The 25253-nt window shown below is 34.3% G+C and overlaps 11 protein-coding genes across 11 annotated transcripts; 6 read left to right on the forward strand and 5 right to left on the reverse strand.

The window, feature by feature from the left end:
* Positions 1-99: 99 nt before the first annotated feature.
* Positions 100-1010, forward strand: WICANDRAFT_24743 (complex I 30 kDa subunit family protein; the record flags this gene model as incomplete). The annotated part of the gene is made up of 2 exons (XM_019181052.1): positions 100-241; positions 298-1010. The coding sequence occupies 2 exons, from the start codon at positions 100-102 to the stop codon at positions 1008-1010; spliced, it is 855 nt and encodes a 284-aa protein (XP_019041969.1).
* Positions 1011-1379: 369 nt separating this feature from the next.
* Positions 1380-3159, forward strand: WICANDRAFT_99132 (uncharacterized protein; the record flags this gene model as incomplete). The annotated part of the gene is made up of 2 exons (XM_019186682.1): positions 1380-1564; positions 1605-3159. The coding sequence occupies exons 1-2, from the start codon at positions 1533-1535 to the stop codon at positions 3157-3159; spliced, it is 1587 nt and encodes a 528-aa protein (XP_019041970.1). The 5' UTR covers positions 1380-1532.
* A 187-nt stretch (positions 3160-3346) lies between these two features.
* WICANDRAFT_88543 (NuoI/complex I 23 kDa subunit family protein) lies at positions 3347-4349 on the forward strand. The gene has a single exon (XM_019186165.1). It carries the CDS (start codon positions 3499-3501, stop codon positions 4147-4149), a length of 651 nt encoding a protein of 216 aa, XP_019041971.1. The 5' UTR covers positions 3347-3498; the 3' UTR covers positions 4150-4349.
* Positions 4350-4608: 259 nt separating this feature from the next.
* On the forward strand, positions 4609-11109 carry BPH1 (Bph1p; the record flags this gene model as incomplete). The annotated part of the gene is made up of 1 exon (XM_019184470.1): positions 4609-11109. One exon carries the CDS (start codon positions 4609-4611, stop codon positions 11107-11109), a length of 6501 nt encoding a protein of 2166 aa, XP_019041972.1.
* A 223-nt stretch (positions 11110-11332) lies between these two features.
* WICANDRAFT_26069 (uncharacterized protein) lies at positions 11333-12577 on the reverse strand (the record flags this gene model as incomplete). The annotated part of the gene is made up of 1 exon (XM_019181225.1): positions 11333-12577. One exon carries the CDS (start codon positions 12575-12577, stop codon positions 11333-11335), a length of 1245 nt encoding a protein of 414 aa, XP_019041973.1.
* A 572-nt stretch (positions 12578-13149) lies between these two features.
* Positions 13150-13860, reverse strand: SOP4 (Sop4p; the record flags this gene model as incomplete). The annotated part of the gene is made up of 1 exon (XM_019184471.1): positions 13150-13860. The coding sequence occupies one exon, from the start codon at positions 13858-13860 to the stop codon at positions 13150-13152; it is 711 nt and encodes a 236-aa protein (XP_019041974.1).
* A 473-nt stretch (positions 13861-14333) lies between these two features.
* Positions 14334-15605, reverse strand: WICANDRAFT_76932 (heme-dependent oxidative N-demethylase family protein; the record flags this gene model as incomplete). Its single annotated transcript, XM_019184472.1, has 1 exon — positions 14334-15605. The coding sequence occupies one exon, from the start codon at positions 15603-15605 to the stop codon at positions 14334-14336; it is 1272 nt and encodes a 423-aa protein (XP_019041975.1).
* A 745-nt stretch (positions 15606-16350) lies between these two features.
* WICANDRAFT_27242 (40S ribosomal protein uS11) lies at positions 16351-16770 on the reverse strand (the record flags this gene model as incomplete). The annotated part of the gene is made up of 1 exon (XM_019181351.1): positions 16351-16770. A coding segment is annotated over one exon (420 nt), but the record flags the coding sequence as incomplete, so codon positions are not given.
* A 941-nt stretch (positions 16771-17711) lies between these two features.
* RPS22A (40S ribosomal protein uS8) lies at positions 17712-18104 on the reverse strand (the record flags this gene model as incomplete). Its single annotated transcript, XM_019181308.1, has 1 exon — positions 17712-18104. One exon carries the CDS (start codon positions 18102-18104, stop codon positions 17712-17714), a length of 393 nt encoding a protein of 130 aa, XP_019041977.1.
* A 156-nt stretch (positions 18105-18260) lies between these two features.
* RPL39 (60S ribosomal eL39 domain-containing protein) lies at positions 18261-18997 on the forward strand (the record flags this gene model as incomplete). Its single annotated transcript, XM_019184067.1, has 2 exons — positions 18261-18574; positions 18848-18997. Exons 1-2 carry the CDS (start codon positions 18506-18508, stop codon positions 18995-18997), a joined length of 219 nt encoding a protein of 72 aa, XP_019041978.1. The 5' UTR covers positions 18261-18505.
* Positions 18998-22400: 3403 nt separating this feature from the next.
* On the forward strand, positions 22401-24847 carry SWE1 (tyrosine protein kinase SWE1). Its single transcript, XM_019182544.1, has 2 exons — positions 22401-22839; positions 22936-24847. The coding sequence occupies exons 1-2, from the start codon at positions 22411-22413 to the stop codon at positions 24469-24471; spliced, it is 1965 nt and encodes a 654-aa protein (XP_019041979.1). The 5' UTR covers positions 22401-22410; the 3' UTR covers positions 24472-24847.
* The last annotated feature ends 406 nt before the right edge of the window (positions 24848-25253 follow it).

Genomic DNA, 25253 nt, shown 5'->3' on the forward strand with positions numbered 1-25253 from the left:
CAGAAAAAGGGCCAACCTTGATCCTTAAAAAAACAATCAACGAAGGGAGTAAAATAAGTACGGAGAACGAACTCATATTGTAAGAAGTTCATCAGGACAATGATACGTTTGGCAGCAAGAAGAAACGCACTGAAAAAGCTCAGACCGAGCACTTTTGTTGGAGTTCGCTCGCTTTCCTACACATTAGCAAAATTGCAAGCTTATGAACCTTTGAAAGATTTGAAATCTTTACCTAGACAAGGTGAGTATAGAGTGTGAGAATCTGATCAATTATTGATACTAATCGTTTTCTATTAGACCCTGGTCATGTTGAAGAACCAATTGTCAATCCAGCTGATCAATATAAGGAACAAAGTGAAGAGTTACATAAATTTGGACAATATTTAATCACTGCATTACCAAAGTTTATCCAGAAATTCTCTGTTTGGAAAGATGAATTAGTCCTATACATTGGTCCAACTGCTGTGATTCCAACCTTGACCTTTTTGAAAAATCATACATCTTCTCAATTCAAATCAATCGTTGACGTGACTGGTGTTGATTATCCTTCAAGAACAAACAGATTTGATGTTGTTTACCATTTGTTATCAGTTCGTTTCAATTCTAGAATCAGAATTAAAACCTATGCGTCAGAAGTGTCACCTGTTCCAAGTATCACCAGCTTATATGAAGGTGCAAACTGGTATGAAAGGGAGACTTATGACATGTATGGTGTCTTCTTTGAAGGTCATCCAGATTTAAGAAGAATCTTGACAGATTATGGATTCACTGGTCATCCATTGAGAAAAGATTTCCCAACAACTGGTTATGAAGAATGTTATTGGGATGAAGAAAAGAAGAGGGTGGTTTATAGACCTTTGGAATTGACACAAGCATTTAGAAACTTTTCTGTTGGTTCGTCTGTCTGGGAACAAGTTGGTGCTGGTAGAGATGAAACCCCAGAATCTTTCAAATTCCCAACCCCAGAACCTGAGCCAGAACCTGAAAACAAGGATGAGCCAAAGAAATAGGGCGTTTTAATTCATCAAGAGAATTGATCGTTAGATTTTTTCGATTTATTCCTATTTATTTATTCCTATTTATTTACTTATTTATTGAAATTATTTATTTATTTATTATTTAAACTACAGAGATATGACATCTATGATCTAAAAAACTGTACATCATATTGGTGTCTCGTAAGATTTTGTAGTTTGGCATGTTCCTGGTTTTTGTGGAGGAATCTCAAATTCTCAAATCTATATAGAAAAAAAAATCGAGATTCTTATTCAAACTCAAGATAGATTTCACATATCATAACGAACATTAAAAAACTTGCTAATCATAGCAGAAAAACCACTCATTTAGCTAATTTCTTTTGCAAATAAATCACTTTAGGCGTAAAGCTGAAAAGAAAACATCTAGAAACTAGAAAACTTGATCAAAGATCAAAAAATAAAATAAAATTTAAAACAAAATATGTTGACAGACAAATTCACAACCAGTGACGTTTTGGACCGTTTCAGTATTCTATACCTTATGTTCAATGATTGATGAAATTAGAGATACTAATTGTTTCCAGATGGTCAGCTCTTATTGATCTTTCCTTTTTTGTTGGTTATTAGTTGGTTGTTATTGGATTTTATTGGAATTCTAGCTCCAACTAGAATTAAAAACCTTCCATCAGTTCCAGGTTATCCAATTGTTGGTAACCTATTTCAAGTCTTATCAAATCCTGCTGAGAGGTATATGAAATGGGCAAAAACACATGGTGATGTCGTCCAAATGAGATTGGGTACAAGAATGGTTGTTGTTGCTAATTCGTATGATTCTGTCAAGGAATTATGGATCAAGAATAGAGATGCTAATAACTCAAGACCTATCTTGTATACGTTCCATTCTGTTGTTTCCAAAACACAAGGATTTACCATTGGTACAACTCCTTATGGTGAATCTTACAAGAAAAAGAAGAAGATTGTGGCAACTTCATTGAATAGGAAAATGGTTGAAGAATTGAGAGGGTTGATCAGTGATGAATGCACAAACATGTTCAAGAGAATAGAAGTTCAAAGAGATCTCATTGAACATCATTCAAAAGACAAGGATATTGATTTGTTCAAACTACTTCAAGGTTTTGTTTTAAGAGTTAGTCTTTATATCACATACGGGTATCTTGTTAAGGTTGAACATAGTGACAAATGTAAATTGTTTGATGAGATTACTCATGTTGAGAATATAATTGTTCGGTTAAGAGGTCATAGCTCCAATTTACAAGATTATCTTCCAATTCTTAGGTTTATTCCTTTTGGGAAAAAGACAGAAATGGCAAATAATTTTAGAGATAGAAGAGACATTTACATGGCCAAATTCATCAATGGCTTGAAGGAAAAGATGCTAAATGGAGAAGATTATGAAGAATCTATTGTTAGTAAGGCCCTTCGTGGGTGTCCCGAGTTTCCTCAAGTTACTGAAGATGAACTAAAATCTGTTTGCTTGACCATGGTTAGTGCAGGTTTAGATAATACACCATTAGTTCTCAATCACATACTGGGTCATCTATCACAACCTACTACTGGCGCTGCCATGCAGGAAGTTGCTGTTACTGAAATTTTAAAGCAGTATGGTGATTTGGAGACTGCGTACAATGAGTGTTGCGCTGAATATAAGGTTGATTATGTCGAGGCCTTATTGAAGGAAGGCCTTAGGTATTTTTCAGTTTTACCAACAAGTTTACCTCGTGCAACATCAAAGGATATCATCTATAGAGATGCAGTGATACCGAAGGGAACAATCATGTTCATGAATGCATTTGCAGCTAATCATGATACAAGACATTTTGAAAATCCATATTACTTTGAACCCTTGAGATACCTAGATGCTGATAAAAAATTGAAAGTTATGGAGGAAGGTACAAATCTATTTACATTCGGAGCTGGTTCAAGAATGTGTGCTGGGTCACATTTGGCCATGAAGGAGATGTATGTTGCTTTAACTAGATTATTGATTCTATATAAGATTGAACCACCTTTGGATAGGAATAATCTTATGGAGTTGAATCCATTCAAATTGAACTCAATACCAGATTCAGTTGCGATTGAGCCATTTGAGTTCAAAGTGAGGCTCAAGGTCAGAGACCAGAAGACGTTTCAAAGATTAGTTGGAGTTGAACCTTTGATATAGATGGGAACAATACACATTCGATTCATGTCTGTCAAAAACGCAGCCTTTTGTAGTAAAATTTTAAGTGAAAGATTATTACTGTGTTGCGCGTAACACGTGTTTTTTTTTTTTTTTTTTTTTGAAGAGCGAATTGGAATGGGAGAAATGATCCCTTATTCAGCACCAAACAACACTGAACTTTCAGATACAATCAGCAACACCAAAGGGCTATTAGATACAAGAGACTATCAGAATATTTCAGCTGAAGTTTTATAAGGAAAAAATTAATTTCAAATAGTTGTTTCTGTCTTTGTTTCGGAAAGTGAATACAGTCTTATACCATAGGTGAAAGGAGTCAAGATGTTTAGAAGTATCATCAATCGCCCACAATTCATTTCACGTCGTTACTTGTCATCAACTTTGCTCAGGGCAAAACCAACATTAGCTGCTGGTGGGTCTATTGCTTCAAGTTATCCAGATGACTTTAGATTACCAAAACCTAAAACATGGGAGGAGAGTGGTGAATCTGCATTGGACAAAGCTACAAAGTTTTTCTTATTAGCTGAAATGTTTCGTGGGATGTATATTGTGCTTGAACAATATTTCAGAGCCCCTTACACTATTTATTATCCTTTTGAAAAAGGTCCAATTTCTCCAAGATTTAGAGGTGAACATGCATTAAGAAGATATCCATCTGGTGAAGAACGTTGTATTGCTTGTAAACTTTGTGAAGCTATCTGTCCAGCTCAAGCAATTACAATTGAAGCTGAAGAAAGAATGGATGGTTCACGTCGTACTTATAAATATGATATTGATATGACCAAATGTATTTATTGTGGATTATGTCAAGAATCATGTCCTGTTGATGCTATTGTTGAAACCCCAAATGTTGAATATTCCACTGAGACAAGAGAAGAATTATTGTACAACAAGGAGAAATTGCTTTCTAATGGTGATAAATGGGAACAAGAAATTCAATACTGTTTGGATTATGATACTCCTTACAGATGATCAAACATCAAAAAGCGTTCCATTATTCATTTACTTATTTATTAAACTGGATTTAACCAAACATATTTATTCACTTATTTATTTAACTATTTATTACATTATTTATTCATTTGTGCAGTGTTTTAGAAGTTTGAACAACTCAATAAACAACAATTCTTACACCGTACAAATAAATGGTACACAATATTATCAATAACTCATTACTACCTAATAATGTTACTCGTACTTTCAGCGCATTTACCACCTTTACCCTTTTCTATGATAATGTTCGGCTCGTTTGGTTGATTGTAGGCTTACTGGCACTGCCAAAATTGGCGGATCAGATTTAGACAACGGAAAAGGTGCTCGTCTGCCTCCAGTGCCTTTTCTGGTTCAATCAACAGCCAACCAACAGCATCCTCCATAAAATCCAATTGAAGTAGCTAGAATTGAAGTGCTTGAAGAGATTCAGATGGTGTCATGGTCCAATTGAAGAACCTTGACAAGTATCTGGCGGAAATCAGCACGTCAAACTACAAGGAAATATCACAGAATATCAACAGCGAGATTCAAGATGTTGTTGCCACTTCAGAAGATGAATCCATCAACAGATCTTCTATCATCCTAGAGCTGCTATCAGATAGTATATGCTTTGATGGTAAACAGGGCCCTCAGCTACTTGAGTACGCAGAACCTATATTGTCCAAGATTTATGATTTAGAAAAAGACACAACAACACTCGATGTTATACCAGACCTTATAGACCAGTTCTTTGACAATTTCAATGAAATAGAGCAAGACTCAAACAATATTCAGCACTTGAATCTTCTTTTCTTGACACTATGTGTTGCGTTTAACTCTGACACTGATGACCCAGATCAGTATTTTTTGCAAACCTTCTTAATTCAATTCATTTTGAAAAGCAGTACCAAATCAGATAGAAACAAACATATCATATCGCAGTCACCAGGAATCTTACACATCGTTTCAAATAAAATCATAGATACAGAATATGATGAGTTTGTTGCTAAACTTTTCATTCATCTTTCTGAGTCTAAATTAAGACCAATAGAGTTACTGAAGATCATACATCACATTTCAGAACCCAAATCCATAGAAAAAACTCAAAACGTCACCTCACTTTTGTCGTCATTAATAGATATACAGACAACCAATCATTTGCATTTCAAAGACTCGGCAGTCGAGCTTACTGTTACCCAAAAGATACCAATATTTGGTTATACCTACCAGTTTTGGGTGAAATTCAATTACACAAAGAGTTTCACTTTATTTACAGATACTACTGGTACTCAGGTGCGGCTTGAGGATGGGAAATTGTTTCTATATCACAGAAGCAGGCTTGTGGGCAAATTCGATGGTTTCCAGTTTGAAGAATGTCGCTATTACCATATCGTATTTTTACATCAGTTATCACGGTCATCTAGTGGGAGCACAATGAGAGCCAAAATAAAACTTTATGTGGATGGTGAATTTGTTGAACAGATACGGTGTATCTATTCCTTGAAGGATAGAAGCCAATTCGAATCTTCAGGTGATGGGTTTCAGGCTACTGTTTCTTTGGGCTCTGCCAAATGTGATTTCAACTTGTCAAATTTCTTGATGCTTAATGAAATTCAACCAACTGAATGGATATTGATGTCATTTTATTTGGGGGTTGACTACAATGGTGATTATTCAGATGACAATTTGATGAGGTTTTTGAATACATTTGATAGAACCCGTTTCAACTTAAGGCTACTGGAGGTGTTAAATAATACTGATGGTGATATAGGCTTGGAAGACCTTGCATTGAAAGTTGAAAAAAATAATTTGCTGATGAATATTAGGGCAGGGATTGAAAGTGAATTCTTGAGAGTAGGGGATGATATGTTGGTTTCTTTGGACTCATCTAAAGCCAAGGTTACTGGCAATATTTTTTCTTACACATCACAGAGCACACATGAGGTATTCTACTCAATTGGTGGAATCCAGCTGCTACTAAAGCTTATTGAGTCTTCTCAAAATATGGAGTCTTTATTTCAATCAACAAGCGTTTTGCTCAAACTCATCAATACCAATTGGAAGTTTGTCATCGAAATGGAAACATTAAATGGTTACCAAATCTTATCAACACTCTTAAAAGTCAAAAAAGCAGAATTTCGTGAAAACCTTAATATCAATTTTCTTGACTTGATACTTGGATTTGTTGGCTATAATAGTTTATCTCCGTTTAACTCCACTATTTCAAATCCATTAGCCTATGAGTGTTTGATACTTGACTTCAATCTTTGGAAACCAATAGATGATGAATCAAAACCAGAAAACCTCAAGCTGGTAAAGTTTTTGATTTTCCAATTCACGGTTTTCACCAGAGAGTGCAAATATAGCACTTTCAATGTGTTGAAGTTGAAGAAGTTGAAAGTTGTGAAAAGAATTCTCAATTTTTTGAGTCAAGGGTATTTTTCTGAAGATATGGAGGAAATACTATTTGATACTCTTTTGCTACTAATGAAGTCAAATTTGACTTCTGATAATGTGAAATCCCTATCATCATTTGTGGTATACTCGCTCAATGAAGGTAATGAGTTTACAGCAACCCTTGTTTTGAAAGTGTTGGCTACAGTATTCTTAGATCCATTAATTTCAAATATCAATTATTGGAAAAAATTATTCAGTACTGTGTCTGTTAAATGGATTCTCCTTGTGATTCAACTTGGTAATAAAAATAAAGTTATTGTTGATACAACATTGACATTAATACTCAAGATATTTCTAATGACAAGCAAATCATATGACATCTTTTTGAAAAACAATGGATTAAAAATCTTGTTCAGTGCTTTGAGAGATGTTAAATTTGATAAGGTTGAAACAAATGTGTTGGTGAAAGGTTCTTTTGGCCAATATCAGTATGATTTGAATTTTAGCAAGTTGGATGCTGAAGTTTCTGATTTGATAACAACTTATGATTCATTGGTCATTCCAGAATTGCATTATCTCATTTTGGACTCATTAGAGTGGACAGTTTTGAATGATATTTTCAAAGCCGATTCTCATGACAAGATCTCTCAGTTGATAGATTCATACATCAACTTTCTATCAAGAGCTTCAGAAGAGTTAAAGAGTACAGAAAGATTTTTCCAGAACGATAAGCTGTTCATTAACAAATTATGCAACTTGATTATTCTTTTAACAAAACCACAGAACACTACGATTTATTTTGACTCGTCAGAGAAAATTGTTCAATTTTTATCAAGAATCATTTTATCAAAGCTTTTCAAAGGTGATCCAAATGCTTTGGAATCTTATATTAATACGTTTTTAATGAAGTCTGAGGATCAAACTTCAGATGCAACAAAAACACTATTCTTGTCTCTTGTGTTCCCAAAAGTTATTGTCCACCTCCAGGAATTTTCATCAGAGTTTGAAGTATTGTTTACCACTGGTGGTGTTGAGCTTTCAAGCTTGGCTGTATTTCTCAACTTTATGAATGAGAAACTCTTGGATTTTGAATGGAACTTGAAAGATTATTTTAACTATTTGACAGTTCTGCTTGATATCATTGAGGCATACAAAAACTCCAATAAGAACACAAAGGGTGGAAGTTTCATCAACATAAAGAAAAACATTACAAATGCTACTACCGTATTGATGTATGTTCTCACAGGTACTGATTCGGTTGAACAAACTGAGAACTTTTTGAAAATACTGCTATTTCATCAACAGAATTTGTTTGATGTTGGTTGCTTGACAAATGATTGTGTTTCAAACTTGGTTTGTTTTCTTCTTGAAATTTCAACAATGGGGCATAGTGTTACCACAAGCTTGGCTTTGAACTGCTTGAGAATTCTTTTGATGCGTCGTCAACATGATTTGGCATCCATTTGTTCCTCTATAACATTCAAGAATTATAATTCAACTTCTAGATTTCTTGATGCCATTTTGTCTGTCAATGATGAAGATCTTGTTCACCAACTAGAAACTGACACTAAATTGAGAACCACTTTTAAGAGCCACCTAGATGGGTTTGCCAACAAAATTACTAAAAGGTTGACCAAACAACAACGTGAAACATCCGAACAGAAGATGACTGATCTTTTTGTCAAACATGATCAATTTATCAAGATAAAGTATGAAAATATTGAAGCTTTATCCAAGTTGTTGAAGAATGATAATGAAGTACTCAGAGTCAAAGTTGTTTCTAATGAAGCTAATAGGCTATCCAGACATGCCCAAGATCAACAAGATAACTTACAATTCTACATCACATCGTTCAACAAGTTGAAATTAGATACCTCAAAATTTATTAATACTAATTTTAATACTGAAGAACTGAATAAAAGGTGGACACTTGATTACATGGAGGGCAGTGATAGAATGCGTAAAAGATTATTACCCTATGATGATTTGGCAAGTGATCAAAAGGTCAATTTTTCTATTGAGGTACCTGTCAAGCAAGCAGTTAAAGATGTACAAAATGGCCATCCAAAAGTGGAATCTTTGAGCTTGAACTCGTTTGAGTTGATTGAAAATGATCTCGCTGATGAATCTATTGGAACATACAATGATAAAAACAGAAAAGTATTGAAGAGTTTATTCTCGGGTGATAGAATTCAAGAGCTCTGGAATGTCAGTCAAGTTGTTGGTTTGGAAATAAATGAAGGTATTTTGATTTTGGGTCAAACACATATTTATCTTATTCAAAACTATTTCCATAAATCGGAAAATGATGAAATTATTGATATTGATGATGCACCTGACAGTGAAAGAGATCCAAACGTAAAGCTTATTTCAGGACAACCAAGACCAAAAACTTCGGAAATTAAGACTGTTGATAATCATAGTGTTCAAAGTTGGGATTTAGGCAAACTGACCTCAGTCACAAAGAGACAATTCTTACTTCGTGATGTTGCTTTGGAGATGTTTTTCAGTAATGGTAGTAGTTTTTTGATTACTTCCATAAAGACAAAAGATAGAGATGCAATTTATGTTAAACTTTCAACAGTTGCTACAAATTCCAATATTGATAGTGATTTGTCTGCTATTTTCAAAGAAACTAATTTGAATAGTACATCTGGCCTTACTGGTAGAAACTTATCAATCAAATTAGCTAGTGTATTTGGTGCTGATTATATCAATTATCTTGAAGCTACCAAGAAATGGCAAAGAGGTGAAATGTCAAATTTTTATTATTTGATGATTTTGAATACTTTAGCTGGGCGTACTTTTAATGATTTGACTCAATATCCAATTTTTCCATGGGTTATTGCTGATTATACAAGTGATGAATTGGATTTATCAAACCCTTCCAATTTTAGAGATTTATCAAAACCTATGGGAGCTCAAACTCCACAAAGGGCTGCACAATTTAAGGAAAGATATGAGGCGTTACAAAGCTTGGATGATGAAGAATCGCCAGCTTTCCATTATGGTACACATTATTCTTCTGCTATGATTGTTGCTTCGTTTTTAATCAGACTTGAACCATTTGTTCAATCATATTTGTTACTTCAAGGTGGTAAATTTGACCATGCTGATAGACTTTTCTATTCAATTGAGAAAGCATGGAATTCGGCATCAAGAGAGAATACAACAGATGTTCGTGAATTGATTCCAGAGTTTTATTTTCTTCCAGAGTTTTTAACAAATTTGAACAAGTATGAGTTTGGTAAATTACAAGATGGCACTGAAATTAGTGATGTTGAATTACCGAAATGGGCACATGGTGATCCTAAGATCTTTATCGAGAAGAATAAAGAAGCATTAGAAAGTCCATATGTTTCTGAACATTTACATGAATGGATTGATTTAATATTTGGATTTAAACAATTGGGGCAAGAGGCTGTTGATGCTTTGAATGTTTTCAACTACTTGAGTTATCACGGTGCAATTGATCTAGATAAAATTGATAATGAAATTGAAAGAAGATCAATAACCGGTATTATCCATAATTTTGGTCAAACTCCATTACAAGTTTTCAATAAACCACATCCCATCAAAGATGTCACTTCTTTAGTTCGGTTGAAATATGAAAAAATCAAGAAGGCTCCAACGTTAATTTATCAGACAAAATTTCATTCACCTATTCATTATCTTCAATTTAAAACTCATAGCGATAATTCAGGTGATGCATTTTGGAGAGGATACCCTAAACTATTTCTCAATGGAGATTCTGAGATCAAACAAGGCACAAGTAAAGGTTCAATGGTTATAAATAGGAAATCATATGAGAGATTACATGATGATGATATCACAGTTTTAGCTAAGGTGAATGATGATATTATAATTACAGCTTCATCTAATGGTGTTATCCATATATGGCATCATAATGTGATAATCAAAACTATCAATGAACAATTGGAGTTTGAAACACAATTAAGGGCACATCTTTATGAAATTGTTGAGTTGAAAGTATCTCCCGAATATAATCTATTATTAAGTTTGGATTCTGAAGGAAATTGTTATTTATGGGATTTAGCTAGGTATAAGTTTATTAGAAAGATTAGTTCCAATTGTGATCATGTTGCAATTTCATATGATTCAGGAATGATTTCAACTTCAGTGGGGTCAACGTTACAACTATTCACTATCAACGGGGAATTAATTTGTTCCAAAGAGTTTGATATTACTGATTCCACAATCACTTGTTTGAATTTTGCAACTTCAAGAAAATTGGGAAATTTCAACAAGTCTCAAAATGTTGAATGTCATGAATACTGGTCAGAGATTGGAATCATCCTTACAGGGTGGTCGAATGGTGATATTAAACTCGATGAATTAGCTGTTAATAGTCAAGGAGAATGGGGTTTACAAGAAAAAGGACATATAAGGTTCAATAATGAGAAGGATTCGAAACATGAAAATGAAGAAATCAGTATTGTTGAGGCATATTTAAAAAGCTATGTGAATCATGAAGGTGAACGTATTGGTAATGTTGAGATTGTTGCAGGGGATGTTAATGGAAGAGTTGCGGTTTGGAGATAGCTACAGAATGTTGTTGAGTATGTTGAAGATATATTACTTTATCAAGCGCACCTGCTCGATCCTAATTAAATAAAAAAAATATTGTATAAGCTAGCCTTCAAAAAAATAAAAAAGATTCTGCACCAAAGGTATAAATAAAATTGTAATAAAAAACAAATAAGTAGTATGTTCCTGCCCATTACTATTATTTTGAACTGAAAATTTGTATAGTGTTGATTTTTCTCTAATGAGATTTATTTCCTCCCCATCTATCATATGAATATAATCCAATAGCAGTTAAAGATAGCCCAATGAATTGGATTCCTGTGATTTGATGCCCCGTGAACATCATACTAACCACAATGATTGTAATTTTCTTCATCATACTTGCAACTGAATAACTAACAGTTGGAATAGCACCTAATAAATGGAATGCAATTAGAGATTGCAAGAAATGGGTAAATCCGTTAATTATTAGAAGATTCCAAGGGATATGAATCAATTGAGCCTCTGTCACATCTGTGCTTGTATCTAGTTTGAAGAAATGTGGAGCTTCGATGAAGACAAACCATGGTAATGAAAGTAATAATCCAACTGCGGAACAGTATAATAATAAAGTCAGCTTATCATATTTGTTTCTGATCTTTGGAAAGGACGAAAGTTGTGACTTTTCAACTTTCAATTCATAAGACTGGTATCTTTTGGCTTGTTCTATCTCTTTTCCTTCTCTTGAATGATCACTTGCAATTGGTAATATTGGTCTTTCATTGGATTTGTTTTGTTGTTCATCATCATGAGCCAATGCTAATTCTGCATGATCATTTATAGATTTTTGATTATATGTAAAGACAGTTTTCCCATAAATGTTTTGTGCAACGAAAACCACAAGTGATAAAGCAGCATATAATATCCCGGTGTATTGTGTACTAGCAGTAGTTGTAATCAATGTATCATGGGTATCAGCAACAACAATTAGCAAAATCCCAGAGACTAACGGTATCAATGACAGATAAGTTGAAGTAGGAAATCTAACATTGTATAGTAATCTATAAGTAGTCACCAAAATCAATGGAGATAATGTCTTTACACCAGCAACTGTTGAAACTGGAACCAATGCTGTGGCACTATGGGAAAACAATTTACCCAAGAATTGGAAACAACCTAAAGGAAGAACCGTTATAAGGATATGTCTATCTGGCTTCAATATAGGAGCAGCATTCAAAGGAGGGACTGAGCCTGGTGGGAACATAGCATGAATTTTTGGTAATTTTGATAAAATGATTGTTGTCATGGCACATAATGAAAACACAATAACAAATTGGCATTCACCTAAAGCCAAAGGAAATGGGAAGTCATTCAAGATGCTTTTTGTCAACTGAGACGAGAGTGAGGACACAAAGTACCACAGTAGACATAAAGAGACGATTTTCACAGAGACTGGCGGGATGACTTCTTTGATTGTGGAAAGTTTCAGGAGAGTTGTATTCATGATAAGATTCTATGTTTGCATTCTACCAGCAGCAACAAAGGGAGTGTAAACGATTGGAAAAGTAATTCAGTTGATCTGAGTGAGTTGGAGCAGTTGATTGGGAAGTTTCTATTGTTTGTGGAGTCCCTTTGATATTTATTAATTATTCATTCAGTTATGTCTCGAGGGTTAAAACGATTATTATTAGCAAATCCAGAGAAAAAGTTCAAAAATATCAACAACTTGGCACAAGGTATAATAAAGCTGTACTAATTAATTAATTATCAGCACCCGTGCACTAAAAATAAAATAATTCAATGACAACTTTGTTGAGCTCGAGTGACTTTGGATTTGTATGGTCAGGCTGACTTGAGATGCTTTCTTAAGTCTTTCTTCAACAGTCAAGCCCTGCTTCAAACATAGCCAGCACGAGCTGTTCCTTTGTGTCAGGTACCATCTATCACCCAAAGAGGAAATGCGAGGGCTATTGTTCTATCACGTGACTTCCGACTACTATACAAAGCTTTACCTTTCAAAATTGTGGCTTACAATTAATATACAAATCGATTTAATATGCTGAAGGAATGTCAATTTCACTTCCTGGATTCATCTGATCCTACTTTGGCAGCCCTGCTGTTCCCAATCTTTTCCCCAATGTCAAAGTTTAGTGTATTATCTGCAGCTTTCAAAGCAGCTGCACTAGATCTACTTTGTCTTTGAGCCTTAGTTTCCTTCATTATTTTTGCAGCTTCAGGATCGAATTTCTCTAGTAGATATGGGGCAGCAACTGCTATAATGACAAAGAAAATACCAGCCAAATATAATGGATTATTAACCACTGTAGCAATTGGTCCACTTTCTAAAATACCTGGAACTCTTTTCTTGATATATTGTCTTTCTGGGAATTTAGTATTCGGGATGACTCTAATAGGATGTGGAATTTCAAGTCCAGTTTCCTCCCATTTTTGAGCACCTTGAACTAAATGCACAGAAACTTCACCAGCATCATCAACATCAACTCTTGATTTGAAAGGGACTAAATTATACTCAATGTGAGCCAATGATAAGATATATGAGCCTTTTGGCACTTGATTAAATTTGAAAACACCTTCGTGATTGATGAATGCACTTCTCTTGATTGGGTTTCTATCCAAATCAGTTGTTATCTCTTGGAGATCAATTGATGTATGAACCAAATCTAAATTCGTCAATTCTCCAGGTAATTCCAAGAACCCTTCGACAGTGGCACCAAGCACAAGCCTTATGATTGATCCCAACACTAAGCTTAACCACAATAACTTCATTCTTATGCCCTTTTTCCCTACACTCAATTGAATCTTGACGATGCCCTTAAACTTTATGAAAATTAAAACCGCCCCTCGAGAAATCCACATCCCAACACCACCTCGAACCTCTGTATAAAAAAAAATCTTTGAATTTTCCAACCTCTTTCTCTTTGATAAATTTTTTCCTCTTCTCTATTGTACAAGAACCCGTATTATTGTAGGGTACCAGTGACTTAGAGAGAAATCTCTTATTCAGGCTGACTACTCTCTACAACGGGTTCGAGAGAAGATTACTCGTGTGATGATGATTCCAGCTGGAGCGGGCGTGTGAAGTATCTGAATCAACGCTATGATTTGATACTATCTATGGCGTCATCTCCTTACCAGGAATCGAACAATTCTTAGAACAGTTTACAATGTTTTATATTAAGTAAAACTGTGTATAAAAAATTAGAACTGAATAAATAAATGAGAATAATAAAAACCAACTTCTATGTAGCTTTTTGTTGTGCTTTTGATGCATGTGCAGCGTCACTTCTTTCCAACATTGCCTTATTCCAACCTTTAACTTCATCACTTTGTTCTACCCATTGAGCAAATGGATATGATGGTAATGTTTTCAATGGAGTATCTTCTTTGATTAATCCTTTATCAATTTGACGTTTGATTAATCCATCTAAATATGGGGCAATATGATCTCTAAAACTTTCAAAATTTTTGTACTTGATGATATCTTGAGGACCTTCAAAGATGATTTTTTTAATTAATGAAGGGACTAATGGTTCATCTTTCATTTCTTCAACTGAATAATAAACTGGATGATTTGTGAAAATGATGGCTTTACTCTTTGGTAATCTTCTTAATGTTTGACGTTCCACTCTAACATTAAACTCTGTTGGTAAAACTGATGAATCAACTTTTTCACCTTCTTTTAAGGCATAAACATTACTGCACAATAATTTATGATCCCATGACATATACCAAGAAGCTCTTTCAACTAAATCACTTGCAGTCATTTTACCAAACCATCTTTCCATAGATTTCTTCAATTTAGATTCATAATATGGAACATCATTATGAATAACATCTAGATTTCTACCTAATTTAGCCTTGATTCCAAAAGATCCACCAGGGAATGGAACTGCAGCTGCAACTAAATAGTGTAATCCATCATCTCTTTTCAAAACAACGTAGAAATCTTCCTTAGCCATTTTGGAAACATAAAGTAATGGATGTTCTTTCAAAGGACGTGACATATCTAACAATTCACCAGTTAATTCATTTTTAACATGAACACCACCATCTTCACTTTTAAATAATAAAGGATAACGTTTCAACATATGTTGAGTAACCATCTCCATCAATTCAATACATGCATCTTCAGCTTCAGGTAACCAACCGAAGTTATCATCTCCATATTCATGATGGATACGTTCTTTTTCTTGGATATAATGCCAGTAATATTTATCCATATCTAACCAATGATTAACATCTAATTTAAAAATGCTCATGGTTTGATGATATGGCCAACGGAATGGTCTCCAAGGTCTATCATCATAAGTTTTAACTTGTTCAGGTGTAATCATTAATGGAGTTGGTTCTGGAATTGGTGCATTTTCATCATAAAATTTCTTCTTACCAGCAGAAGAAGTTGATTTTTGATCTGTTGAGGTTGATGATTTTACTAATAATGCTTTCAATGGTTTATAACCAATGAATATAGTAAGTGCAGCAATGACACCTATCAAGAGTAGTTCAATCATAATGCTTGAGGTCCATTATTATTGTAATTGTACATTGTAAACCTGGGTTCCTTTTGGTTTTTATATATTTACACCATGATATCTCAGATAAGATAGAAAACACCTGTTGTCCATTACATAACTCTTTACCCTTTGGTTTCTCAGTGATGGGTTTTTGCTCCATTTGTTCAAAATATGTCAAAGTGTAGATAATTATGGATTGATTAACCGCTTTGGGAAATATCAATCAGTATGGGCCACCAGCAAAACTAAGCCAAAACCATAACCAAACAACAAACAGCAACAATTAATAGAACATCCAAATAATGACACCATTTTTTTATTCCATTTAAAACACCACCAACAATGGTCTGATTCTTGATGTTTCTAATACACTTTTCGTTGTTGTTAAAAGATTTGATTTTTTGATAACAAAAATTTATATGTTACGGGACACACCATAGTATAGGTCTTCGAAGAGTTTTGTAGACATGAAAATAAGTTTGATGGATTAATTTAACTACAATTTCAACTAATTTTCCGAAATTGCTTCAATATTTAACGTACAATTAAGAATTTTTTCTATTAACAATAGGCTCAGGGTTTTAATAGCATCACCAGCATGATAATAAAGATTTTATCTTATGATAAAAAAGATGGGTGGGGATAAGGTTGTTGATTGTGATTAGATTGTTGATATTTTGATAGAAAAAAACAGATGACAGTAATATATTTGATGTATAAATGAATTTTTGAATAAATACATTCATAATCTTCTACCACGACGACCACCTTTTCTTCTGGTAGAATCAGATGGAACTGGGGTAACATCTTCAATTCTACCAATTCTTAAACCTGAACGGGCTAAAGCTCTTAAAGCTGATTGACCACCTGGACCTGGGGTTTTGGTGTGAGTACCACCAGTAGCTCTTAATTTAACATGGACGGCAGTGATACCAACTTCTTTACATTTTTGAGCAACATCTTGAGCAGCCAACATAGCAGCGTATGGAGATGATTCATCACGATCAGCTTTAACTTTCATACCACCAGTGACACGAGCAATGGTTTCTTTACCTGATAAATCAGTAACATGAACGAAAGTATCATTGAATGAAGCAAAGATACGGGCAACACCAAAAACTTGGGAGCCATCACGGACTTGTGGACCTAAAGTAACGTTTTCTATAAACTAGTTAGTAAATTACTCTTGACTGGAAAGCTTGGAAGGTTTATTGAGGTTGCAAAGGGTGTATTTATATATGATCTTTTAAATTTTAGATATTGGTCTCTCATAAATTGTGTAAACTCCTATTATCCTTCTCTGAATGTTTAACATTCTACTAGTTACTACTCTATCTCTGTATTACATCTTTCTCTAAATCTCTTGATACTCAAAGTGTCTTTTGTTTTGGTTCATGTTGATTCACTCTTCATTGGGTATATATCACCTCTTTTCATTTCATTGACCACTGAATTCATGACACTTTTCCATTCTTGTACATATTTATCCTCTTTGTAACCTCATTCTATACCTCTGCTTCATAGTCACATACCTGACTTGGACATTGTTACGTTGTTTTGTGATACTGTTGGATTGTATTCTAGTATGCAATTCACAGATTTCTATAATTTTCTGAAAAGTTTTGCGTTGTTGATTTTCCCAAGGCCTATTTTTTGGTTTCGGCCAACACACTTTTCCCAGCGCCCAAAAAATCGAAGAAGTTGAAATTTTTGTATGGCACAAATTTGTCGGCAGCGGCCACGACCATGGTGCACTATGAATTGGCAGACAGCTTGGCTATGAAAAAGGAGAGCCCTATCTTAGAGTCACGTGCTTCTAATAGGGCATTTCTATCAAACTTCACAAACATTAATACGTAAAGAACAACGATAACCTATATATTCTTTAAATTACACGGTTTTGATATAGTATATAACTAAATTCATGAGATTATTGAAACTATTTCCCGAATATTATGTTCTATTCGATATCTTTGGCCACACTTTGGGCCCAATAGTACTTAGCTCGCACAACCATACTCTTAGTGACATATACGCTAGTATCTACAATCAGCATATCTCATGAATCTAAACATACAATTAAAATTAGACACCAAAAGCAACCTAATAGACGAAACCTAAGATTTTACCTGAAACGTGTTTTCTTCTAGCTTCTTCGTGATCCATAATACCAGCAGAAGTGGTTAAGATAACGTAACCGAATTGTCTAGCTGGTAATAAGTTATCAGTCCATTTTTCAATGTCAGCAATTCTAACGTTGAATCTTGGGGAGATGACACCAACTTTGTTCAAACGACCGTTTAATTGAACAACAATTTTACCTGATCTGTGGTCATCAATGTATTCGAATTCACCAATGTAACCATGTTTTTGGATAACTTGTAAGAATTTGATGATAACTTTTGATGATGGTCTGATTAAAACTTGACGTTTACCAGTTTTTTCAGCATTGTTAATAGCGTTTAAAGCATCAGCTAAGACGGAGGTTCTAGTCATCTTGATTGATTGTTGATGTTTCTACCACTGTATAACGTTGTTGATGATGTTCATGGTGAAAATTTTGAAAAATACTATGGGAAACGAGATCGTTGTGTGTCGCTTAACAGTTTGACAAGCGTGTCAGCTGACTCAAATCAGGGCTTTCTTACTTCTAGTGGTCACAGCACTAACATCCCAACACCTCCTATAAATCTTATGGTTCACCCACGAACACGCCCCAAATTGACCACCAAACGAATTCGCGAACAACAAACTTTTTGCAATTTTTGGCTGGGAGGAAATTGGTCTGAGCAGCAGCACGTAGAATTTTCACCAGTGAAAAAAGTATAGCTCAAGTACACTTCCAAAACTAAACACATTACTTGAAGAAATCGTTAACTAGATTAAAAGAAGTAACAATGCCTGTATGTACACACCAGGATAGAGAGTCATTAGAGAAGAGTTATCATCATAATCCAACGAGAGAAGTGAATATAGAATGAAACAGTTACAAGTGAAGATTGGATGTTTTCAAAAAGAGGAAAAGTTTGAAGTAATGATAATCAGAACAAGAATTTACCTGGGAACGTAGACCATGAGACTAAAAAAGTTATGAATATGAAATAGAAGATATTGGGTCGTATTATGTGAACTAAACAAGCTGAATTAAGAGAGAAAATTCAATCTATATCATGATGAAACCAAACCCTTTTGGCTCTAAGGAGAAACTATTGAACATAGTACTAACATATACCATTTAGTCTCAAAAATCATTCAAAACCAAACAAAAATTAGCTAAAGCTGCTAACCAAAATCGTCCATTACCACAATGGATCAGATTAAGAACCGACAACAAAATTAGATACAATGCTAAAAGACGTCACTGGAGACGTACTAAATTAAACATCTAAGCTGTTTATTATCAAATTTTACATGCTTATTTATTTGATTTTAATGTTGTTTGTTACCATACCTCACTCTTTGTTTTATTTGTTTTCAAGTTGTTAAATTGTCGGTTATTTTAAAAAAGATCCCATAAAGAGAAAAGTTTTTTTATACAATAATGATTTTATTTTTTCTGCACATGAATTGGTTTGTGGGATATAAATTTAGATGGTCGGTGGCTTTATAGTATTTGAAGATAATGAAATGAAAAAAATAATAAAAAACTTTGTATACTGTGCATTGATTGATTGAAGTCGTAGACAAGATTTGTGAAGTATCTTCATACTAGGCCTACTTATGACTCGCAACAAGTACGAAATAGCTTCTGCCGTGTTCTTTCCTGTTTAAGGTTGACTACTGTTTATTGCACTTGATCTCACTCGAATCTTGAATTTGATTTCAAGGTGTTAAACCTGGAATAATCTGGCATCTCAATCTTCAAAGGTAACACCAAGCAAGATTTGAATCACCTTGAAGGTGCTTTTGAACTCAACTTCTACAAAACTGTACAGAGGCTAGCTTTAAACTACAGAGAACTAACCAACAACAGAGTTGACTTTCTACAAGCTTTGGCCCATTAACTGCATTCTTCAACAACTCTTGAAGATGACACATGAGCCAACATTTCCCAAGCCTGAAGAAACAGCGTTGCTTTGGTGGCATACCATGCTACCTGCAATTGATGGGTATGTAATTCTGTGGGTCTCCCTTTTCAAGCAGTCTTTTGGTAAACCTAAAGATCCTCTTTGTTTTGATTTCGTTATATGTTGTGTACGTTTTGGTCAGGACAACAAGCTGATCAAGAAGATTTTTTTTTGGTAAAAATTTTATGTCGACTTCAACTTTTGTATACGCTTGTCACTTGATTTTCCAAGATACACAACGTCCAAACATGGCGTAACGTAAAAGGTATTTGCAGCCAATGGGACCAAAATGATTAGGTGGTATCAGTTTATACAGTAAGTGATGAGCTCGAATTGTGGAACTAAGGTGGATTGATATTTGAACTTGATGATGGAAATCTTATTGAACAAAATGATGATTACAGCATAGAATTAAACAAAGCTAGATAGTATATGAATGTTTTAATGACTTCAATTCTTGCAATTAAAAATAACTGATACAATTCTTTCAAACGAGTTCCATTTGCAACTTCTCAAATGTTCAAAGCCATGTTCCATTTGACCTATACACGTTATAGAAACTAACTGAATATCAATTCTAGTGCGCACATGAGCAATATGTTTGACCGATACCAGCACCCTTGGTAACTAAATAGATCTTCAATTCTTTTCTGAACAGAGATCAATTTATCTCCCAAAAGGTATATACCGCAAAACTAAATACAACAGCCATATTGTCTTCAAAGTTGCAGCATCAATTGGGTGTGTAGTGGTTCCGTTCTACGTGATACTTTGAATTGTCTCCTGTTTGATTGCCAATGGGCTCAAACTTGTTAAAATTGGATTCAAATTTATCAAACGATTGATGTTTGAGTTGACGAAAAGTAAACAACCGTTGTGAAAATTATGTGCACATCGTAGCTTATGGTGTACAAGTGCACATGTAAAGTGGTAATTGTCTATCAAAAATAAACGTTTTCAACTCCCAGAGCTCGTCTAACTGCATTTATGTCTATCAATTTTGGAGAGATTTGAAAAATTTTCCAACCTCCTACATGACCAACCTAGAGTTGGTGAATGTGATTCGTGAATTTTCCACGATCAACAATCTTTTGGCTTTCTAGTTTCCAGAGTTCACCGAGAATGTTGCAAATTTTACTACCACAAACAATTTGATCAACGCTCTGAAGATAATTGCCAGGATAACGGACATGACTGTTTGCAGAACTGTGTTGTTATGTTGTTCAAATACATAGGCTAGTTTGAACCAACATAAGCATAATCTAGTTGGATAAAAAACGCACTGGAATGTTTGATTGGCTTGAAAATATTTGAGCTTTGATAACCTACAGTCTTTCCAAAATGTTATCATCGTACTATTTGCTGAAGGCGCAAAAGTTGGATCTTGGGTACCAATACTCTTCTAGTTCAACACATATCGGCCTCATCTTGTAATTCGGTCTTCACGAACTGGCCAAGGCTCGAACTTGAGGTCTACCTATAGAAGGTGAACAATCATAGAGAATGTGGGATAAGGTGAATTCAACACTTTATGCTTCTCGCGTACCTGACAACTGACAAAAACCTATGATAAATTCAAACGCACGGTCCAAAAAAAGCAGGACCCATACCAGATCTGGTTAACTTCGTACCGATCGTTTGTCCAAATCGGGTCTTAATGAACCTTATTCTGTACAAACTTTGGTGCGCAAGCTGCATGCAACAATCCTAATTCGGAAATGTGATCTCTTGTTTAGGGTGTGTTTCTGTGGAAACCAAAAAAATGGCGACTTTTCGAAAAAAAGGCGACCTTCAAAAAAATATCATCAAAATCAAAACAAATAAATTAACCACTTTCCCAACCTTTTTGACACGAAGAGGCAAACACAACAACAAGAACAACAAACCAAACAACAACGGCCTTTCTCAACGGAAACCACCTCAAGTCGTATTCATCAACCAGGCCTTCCATAACATACGTTGAGATCCGGATTATTGAGATTAGGGAAAAAAGAAATTGAAGCATTTGATCCAGATTCCAAATCATAACAATCATTTTTCGGTTAAAAAACAACAAGGAAGACGCTTCTTTTCGCTGATACTCAACAATTAGCATCATTTTGGTATCCAAATCAATCAAGACATCAACTATACCCTCTGATTTAACAATGATATCGCGCCCGCAACTTCAAGCGGGTGCCAATAATAGCTCTGCCTCAACAATAACGAAGAGTTCAACTGATGAAGATACTATAATACCAAAGAAGAGAATAATGAACGAAAGCTTAATGTCGCCACAGCTTAAGAATTATAGCAGCTTTGAAGCCGAACTCAGTACGGAAGAAAATATGATGAAAACACCAAAGCATAATCAAATTTCATCCTCTCAAGGTTCTCAAGGTTTAAGAAGAAGTGTTGGGTTGTTGAATTTGTCTATTGAACATTCACCAAAGATTGAAGATTCAAGCTCGCCAAAGCTAACTTTGAAGAAAAATAAACTACAAACAGATGCTGATTTTAATTATATTAATGATGTTGAAAATTGGTCACCTTTTAAAGAACCTACAACTCCAACTTTGGGTAAGAAAAAGCAAACTTCATTGAAGAGACAAGCTAGTAATAGTGGAAGTCTATCACCATTCATTAATGATAACCAAAAACCGTTGATTTTCAGCTCTTCAAAAGTTGGGCATTCTAAAAGAAACTCTATAAACATGAAATTCAACAAATTGAGAAAAATGGTATCATTAGATAAAATGACATATGAAGCAGAATCCCCATTTGATAGTGAGCTACATCCATTACCAAATCCTTCGATACATTTCCAAAACAATAGTCAACAAAGAAATGAAACTGAATCTCCAACTGAATCTCCATCAAGACCTGCAAGACAAAAACTCAAACTGGACCCAACATCAACTGCTACTGCTGCAAATAAAAAACTGTTGAACATTAAAAATAGTGAAACTACTTCACAACAAGAACCTGATTTCATAACACCTAATTCATATAAATTTGTCAAACCATTACAAACTGCATTTATGTCATCTGGTTTATTGAGTAAGAAGAATAGGAAACTAAGTGAATCAGTACATCCACCAGAAACTCCATGCAAAAAACCACTACAGCTTAATGTCCCTCAACAAACCAACAAATCATCATTTCCAAGTTCAAATTTATCTAATGTGATAACGGCTGAAACAACAAGCTCACCAATGATTAATGACAAATCAACTCCTGTTGTGAAAGATGATGATCAAATGCGTGATGATAATGAACAGGATAATTCACCTTCTGTACTTTCATCTTCTTCATCCTTGCCAAGATCTGCTAGAGCTTTAAATACTCATGAATTAAGAGATTGTATCCTCAAGTTTGCTAATGATTTTGATGATAGTAATGATTCAATATTTGATAATGATGGTGACTTGATTTCACACGATCCTTCAACTCCAACTCGTTTAAGTACTGCTCAAAGTGCAGCTTTGTCCAAAAGTCTGAAATTGAACATTCAAGCTTTATCTCAACAACAACCAACTCCATCAAATAAACATACTCCAAGAACACCAGTTGATGCTACAGTTGATTCAAGTGATTTATCTAATATGACAAGTTTTGGTGGTAGTAATGTTTCAACTTACCAACCAACTTCTGCAACGGCTAATTCTTCATTTGATGAACATTTAGTATCAAAATTTGAAAATGTTCAAACTGTTGGTAAAGGTGAATTTTCAAATGTTTATGAGATAACTTTTCAAAGTGCTAAATATGCTGTTAAAAGAATTAAAACTCCATTTTTAGGTTCAAAACGTCGGAAAAGAATATTTGAAGAAGTTGAGATTTTAAAAGTATTGCAAGAAAATGAACCAGCTGATGATGAAGGTAAAGAATATGTCATTAATTTCATTAATGAATGGGAATTTAGTGGACATTTGTACATTATGACTGAGTTTTGTGAAAATGGATCATTAGATAAATATTTATTGGAAAATGGTACAATCTCTAAGCTTGATGAATGGAGAATTTGGAAAATATTGGTTGAAATAGCTATGGGCTTGAAGTATATTCATGCTTGTAACATACTGCATCTTGATTTGAAACCAGCAAATATTTTTATTACTTTTGAAGGTTCATTAAAGATTGGTGATTTCGGTATGGCTTCCAAATATCCAACACCCCCAAGTTTTGAAAGAGAAGGTGATAGAGAATATATTGCACCTGAAATTATTTCACAACAAAAGTATGATAAACCTGCTGATATCTTTTCACTTGGATTAATTATGGTTGAAATTGCTGCAAATATTATTTTACCAGATAATGGTGTTCCATGGCAAAAATTAAGATCTGGTGATTTATCAGATGCTGGAAGATTGAGTTCTACTGAATTACATTATAATATGACTCATGGATCAATAACTTCCAAGAACTCAACTTATTCATCGTTATTAAATGATACTGGTCATACTGGATCTTCATATTCTTCAGTCGATGATTCCAACATGAAGAAAATCCCAGCTTGGACTCCAAGATTTTTGATTGATGGTAAAGGTGCTCTGGATAAATTGGTTAAATGGATGATTGATCCATCACCATTAAACAGACCAACAGCAGTTGATATTTTGAACTCTTTAGAGTCACAGTTTGTTGAAGTTAGAAGAAAAGCAGGTGCTGTTATTTTTGAAGGTGAATATGGACCACCTCCAGATCAAGAAGAAGAAACAATGATGAACAATGAGTTGAGAAATTTGAATTTCAGTACCGGTTCTGGTGTTACATTAACTGTGCCAAGTGATGTTATGGATGAAGATGAATGGTAATCAGTTTGACGATTTTTATGGACAATTAGATATAGAGAATTTAGAATGGAGAGAGAGAGAGAAAAAAAATTTGAAAAAGAAGGAAAAAGATTACAAAGAATTGTGTTATTAAAAAAAAGTGCTTTTGCTATATTATGTTTTATATTTGAAGCAATGGATAAAGGAAACATCCACTTCAGTTTTCAGTTCTTTTAAGTTTCCAAATGTTTTTTTGAAAAAGTTATGAGTTTTCAATTATTATTATACCCCCTTTTTATGCTTGATTTTTCAACTTTTTTTACTACTACTATCATTCTTTCCTGCACAGAGATAGTGATCATATATATAGTGAGATTGCTATCTTTTTATGAGGCGTATTGTGTTTTGTTATTTGTCAGGTATTACATAACCAGAATAACCAATTATGCACAATTCATCAATACTCAACATTTCACATCAACTATAAGAAGAATCAAGAATCCACTAATTGTAACATTATATGTATATTAAGAGAACATCGGAATTACCTTATATACACACAGTAGAGGATATTCTGTCAGGTTAAAACCACGAATAAAATAAAACAAGTGATCATTAAATCAACATCAACTAGAAACAATGGCTGTCACAAGAAACTCCAATAGAAGAAACACCTCTTCAACCTCTTCAACCTCTTCAACCTCTTCAACAACTAGAGTAACCAAAACCAGAAAACCAGCCAGAAAAACCAAGGCTAATCCTCGTGTTACAGCAATTGAAAACAATATTTCTGCATCACATGCTGCATCAACATCTGAAAACAC

The sequence above is a fragment of the Wickerhamomyces anomalus genome (genome assembly GCF_001661255.1).
Source record: "Wickerhamomyces anomalus NRRL Y-366-8 unplaced genomic scaffold WICANscaffold_1, whole genome shotgun sequence".
Lineage (NCBI taxonomy): Eukaryota > Fungi > Ascomycota > Saccharomycetes > Phaffomycetales > Wickerhamomycetaceae > Hansenula > Hansenula anomala.

What these genes read in the sequence shown, in the direction of transcription:
- WICANDRAFT_88543 (XM_019186165.1), top strand. Translation starts at nt 3,499, where the DNA reads ATGTTTAGAAGTATCATCAATCGCCCACAATTCATTTCACGTCGTTAC.
- SWE1 (XM_019182544.1), top strand. Translation starts at nt 22,411, where the DNA reads ATGACATATGAAGCAGAATCCCCATTTGATAGTGAGCTACATCCATTA. An exon ending in CAAGTTCAAATTTATCTAAT is followed by an intron (nt 22,840 to 22,935) that starts GTGATAACGGCT and finishes GATAATGAACAG; the next exon opens with GATAATTCACCTTCTGTACT.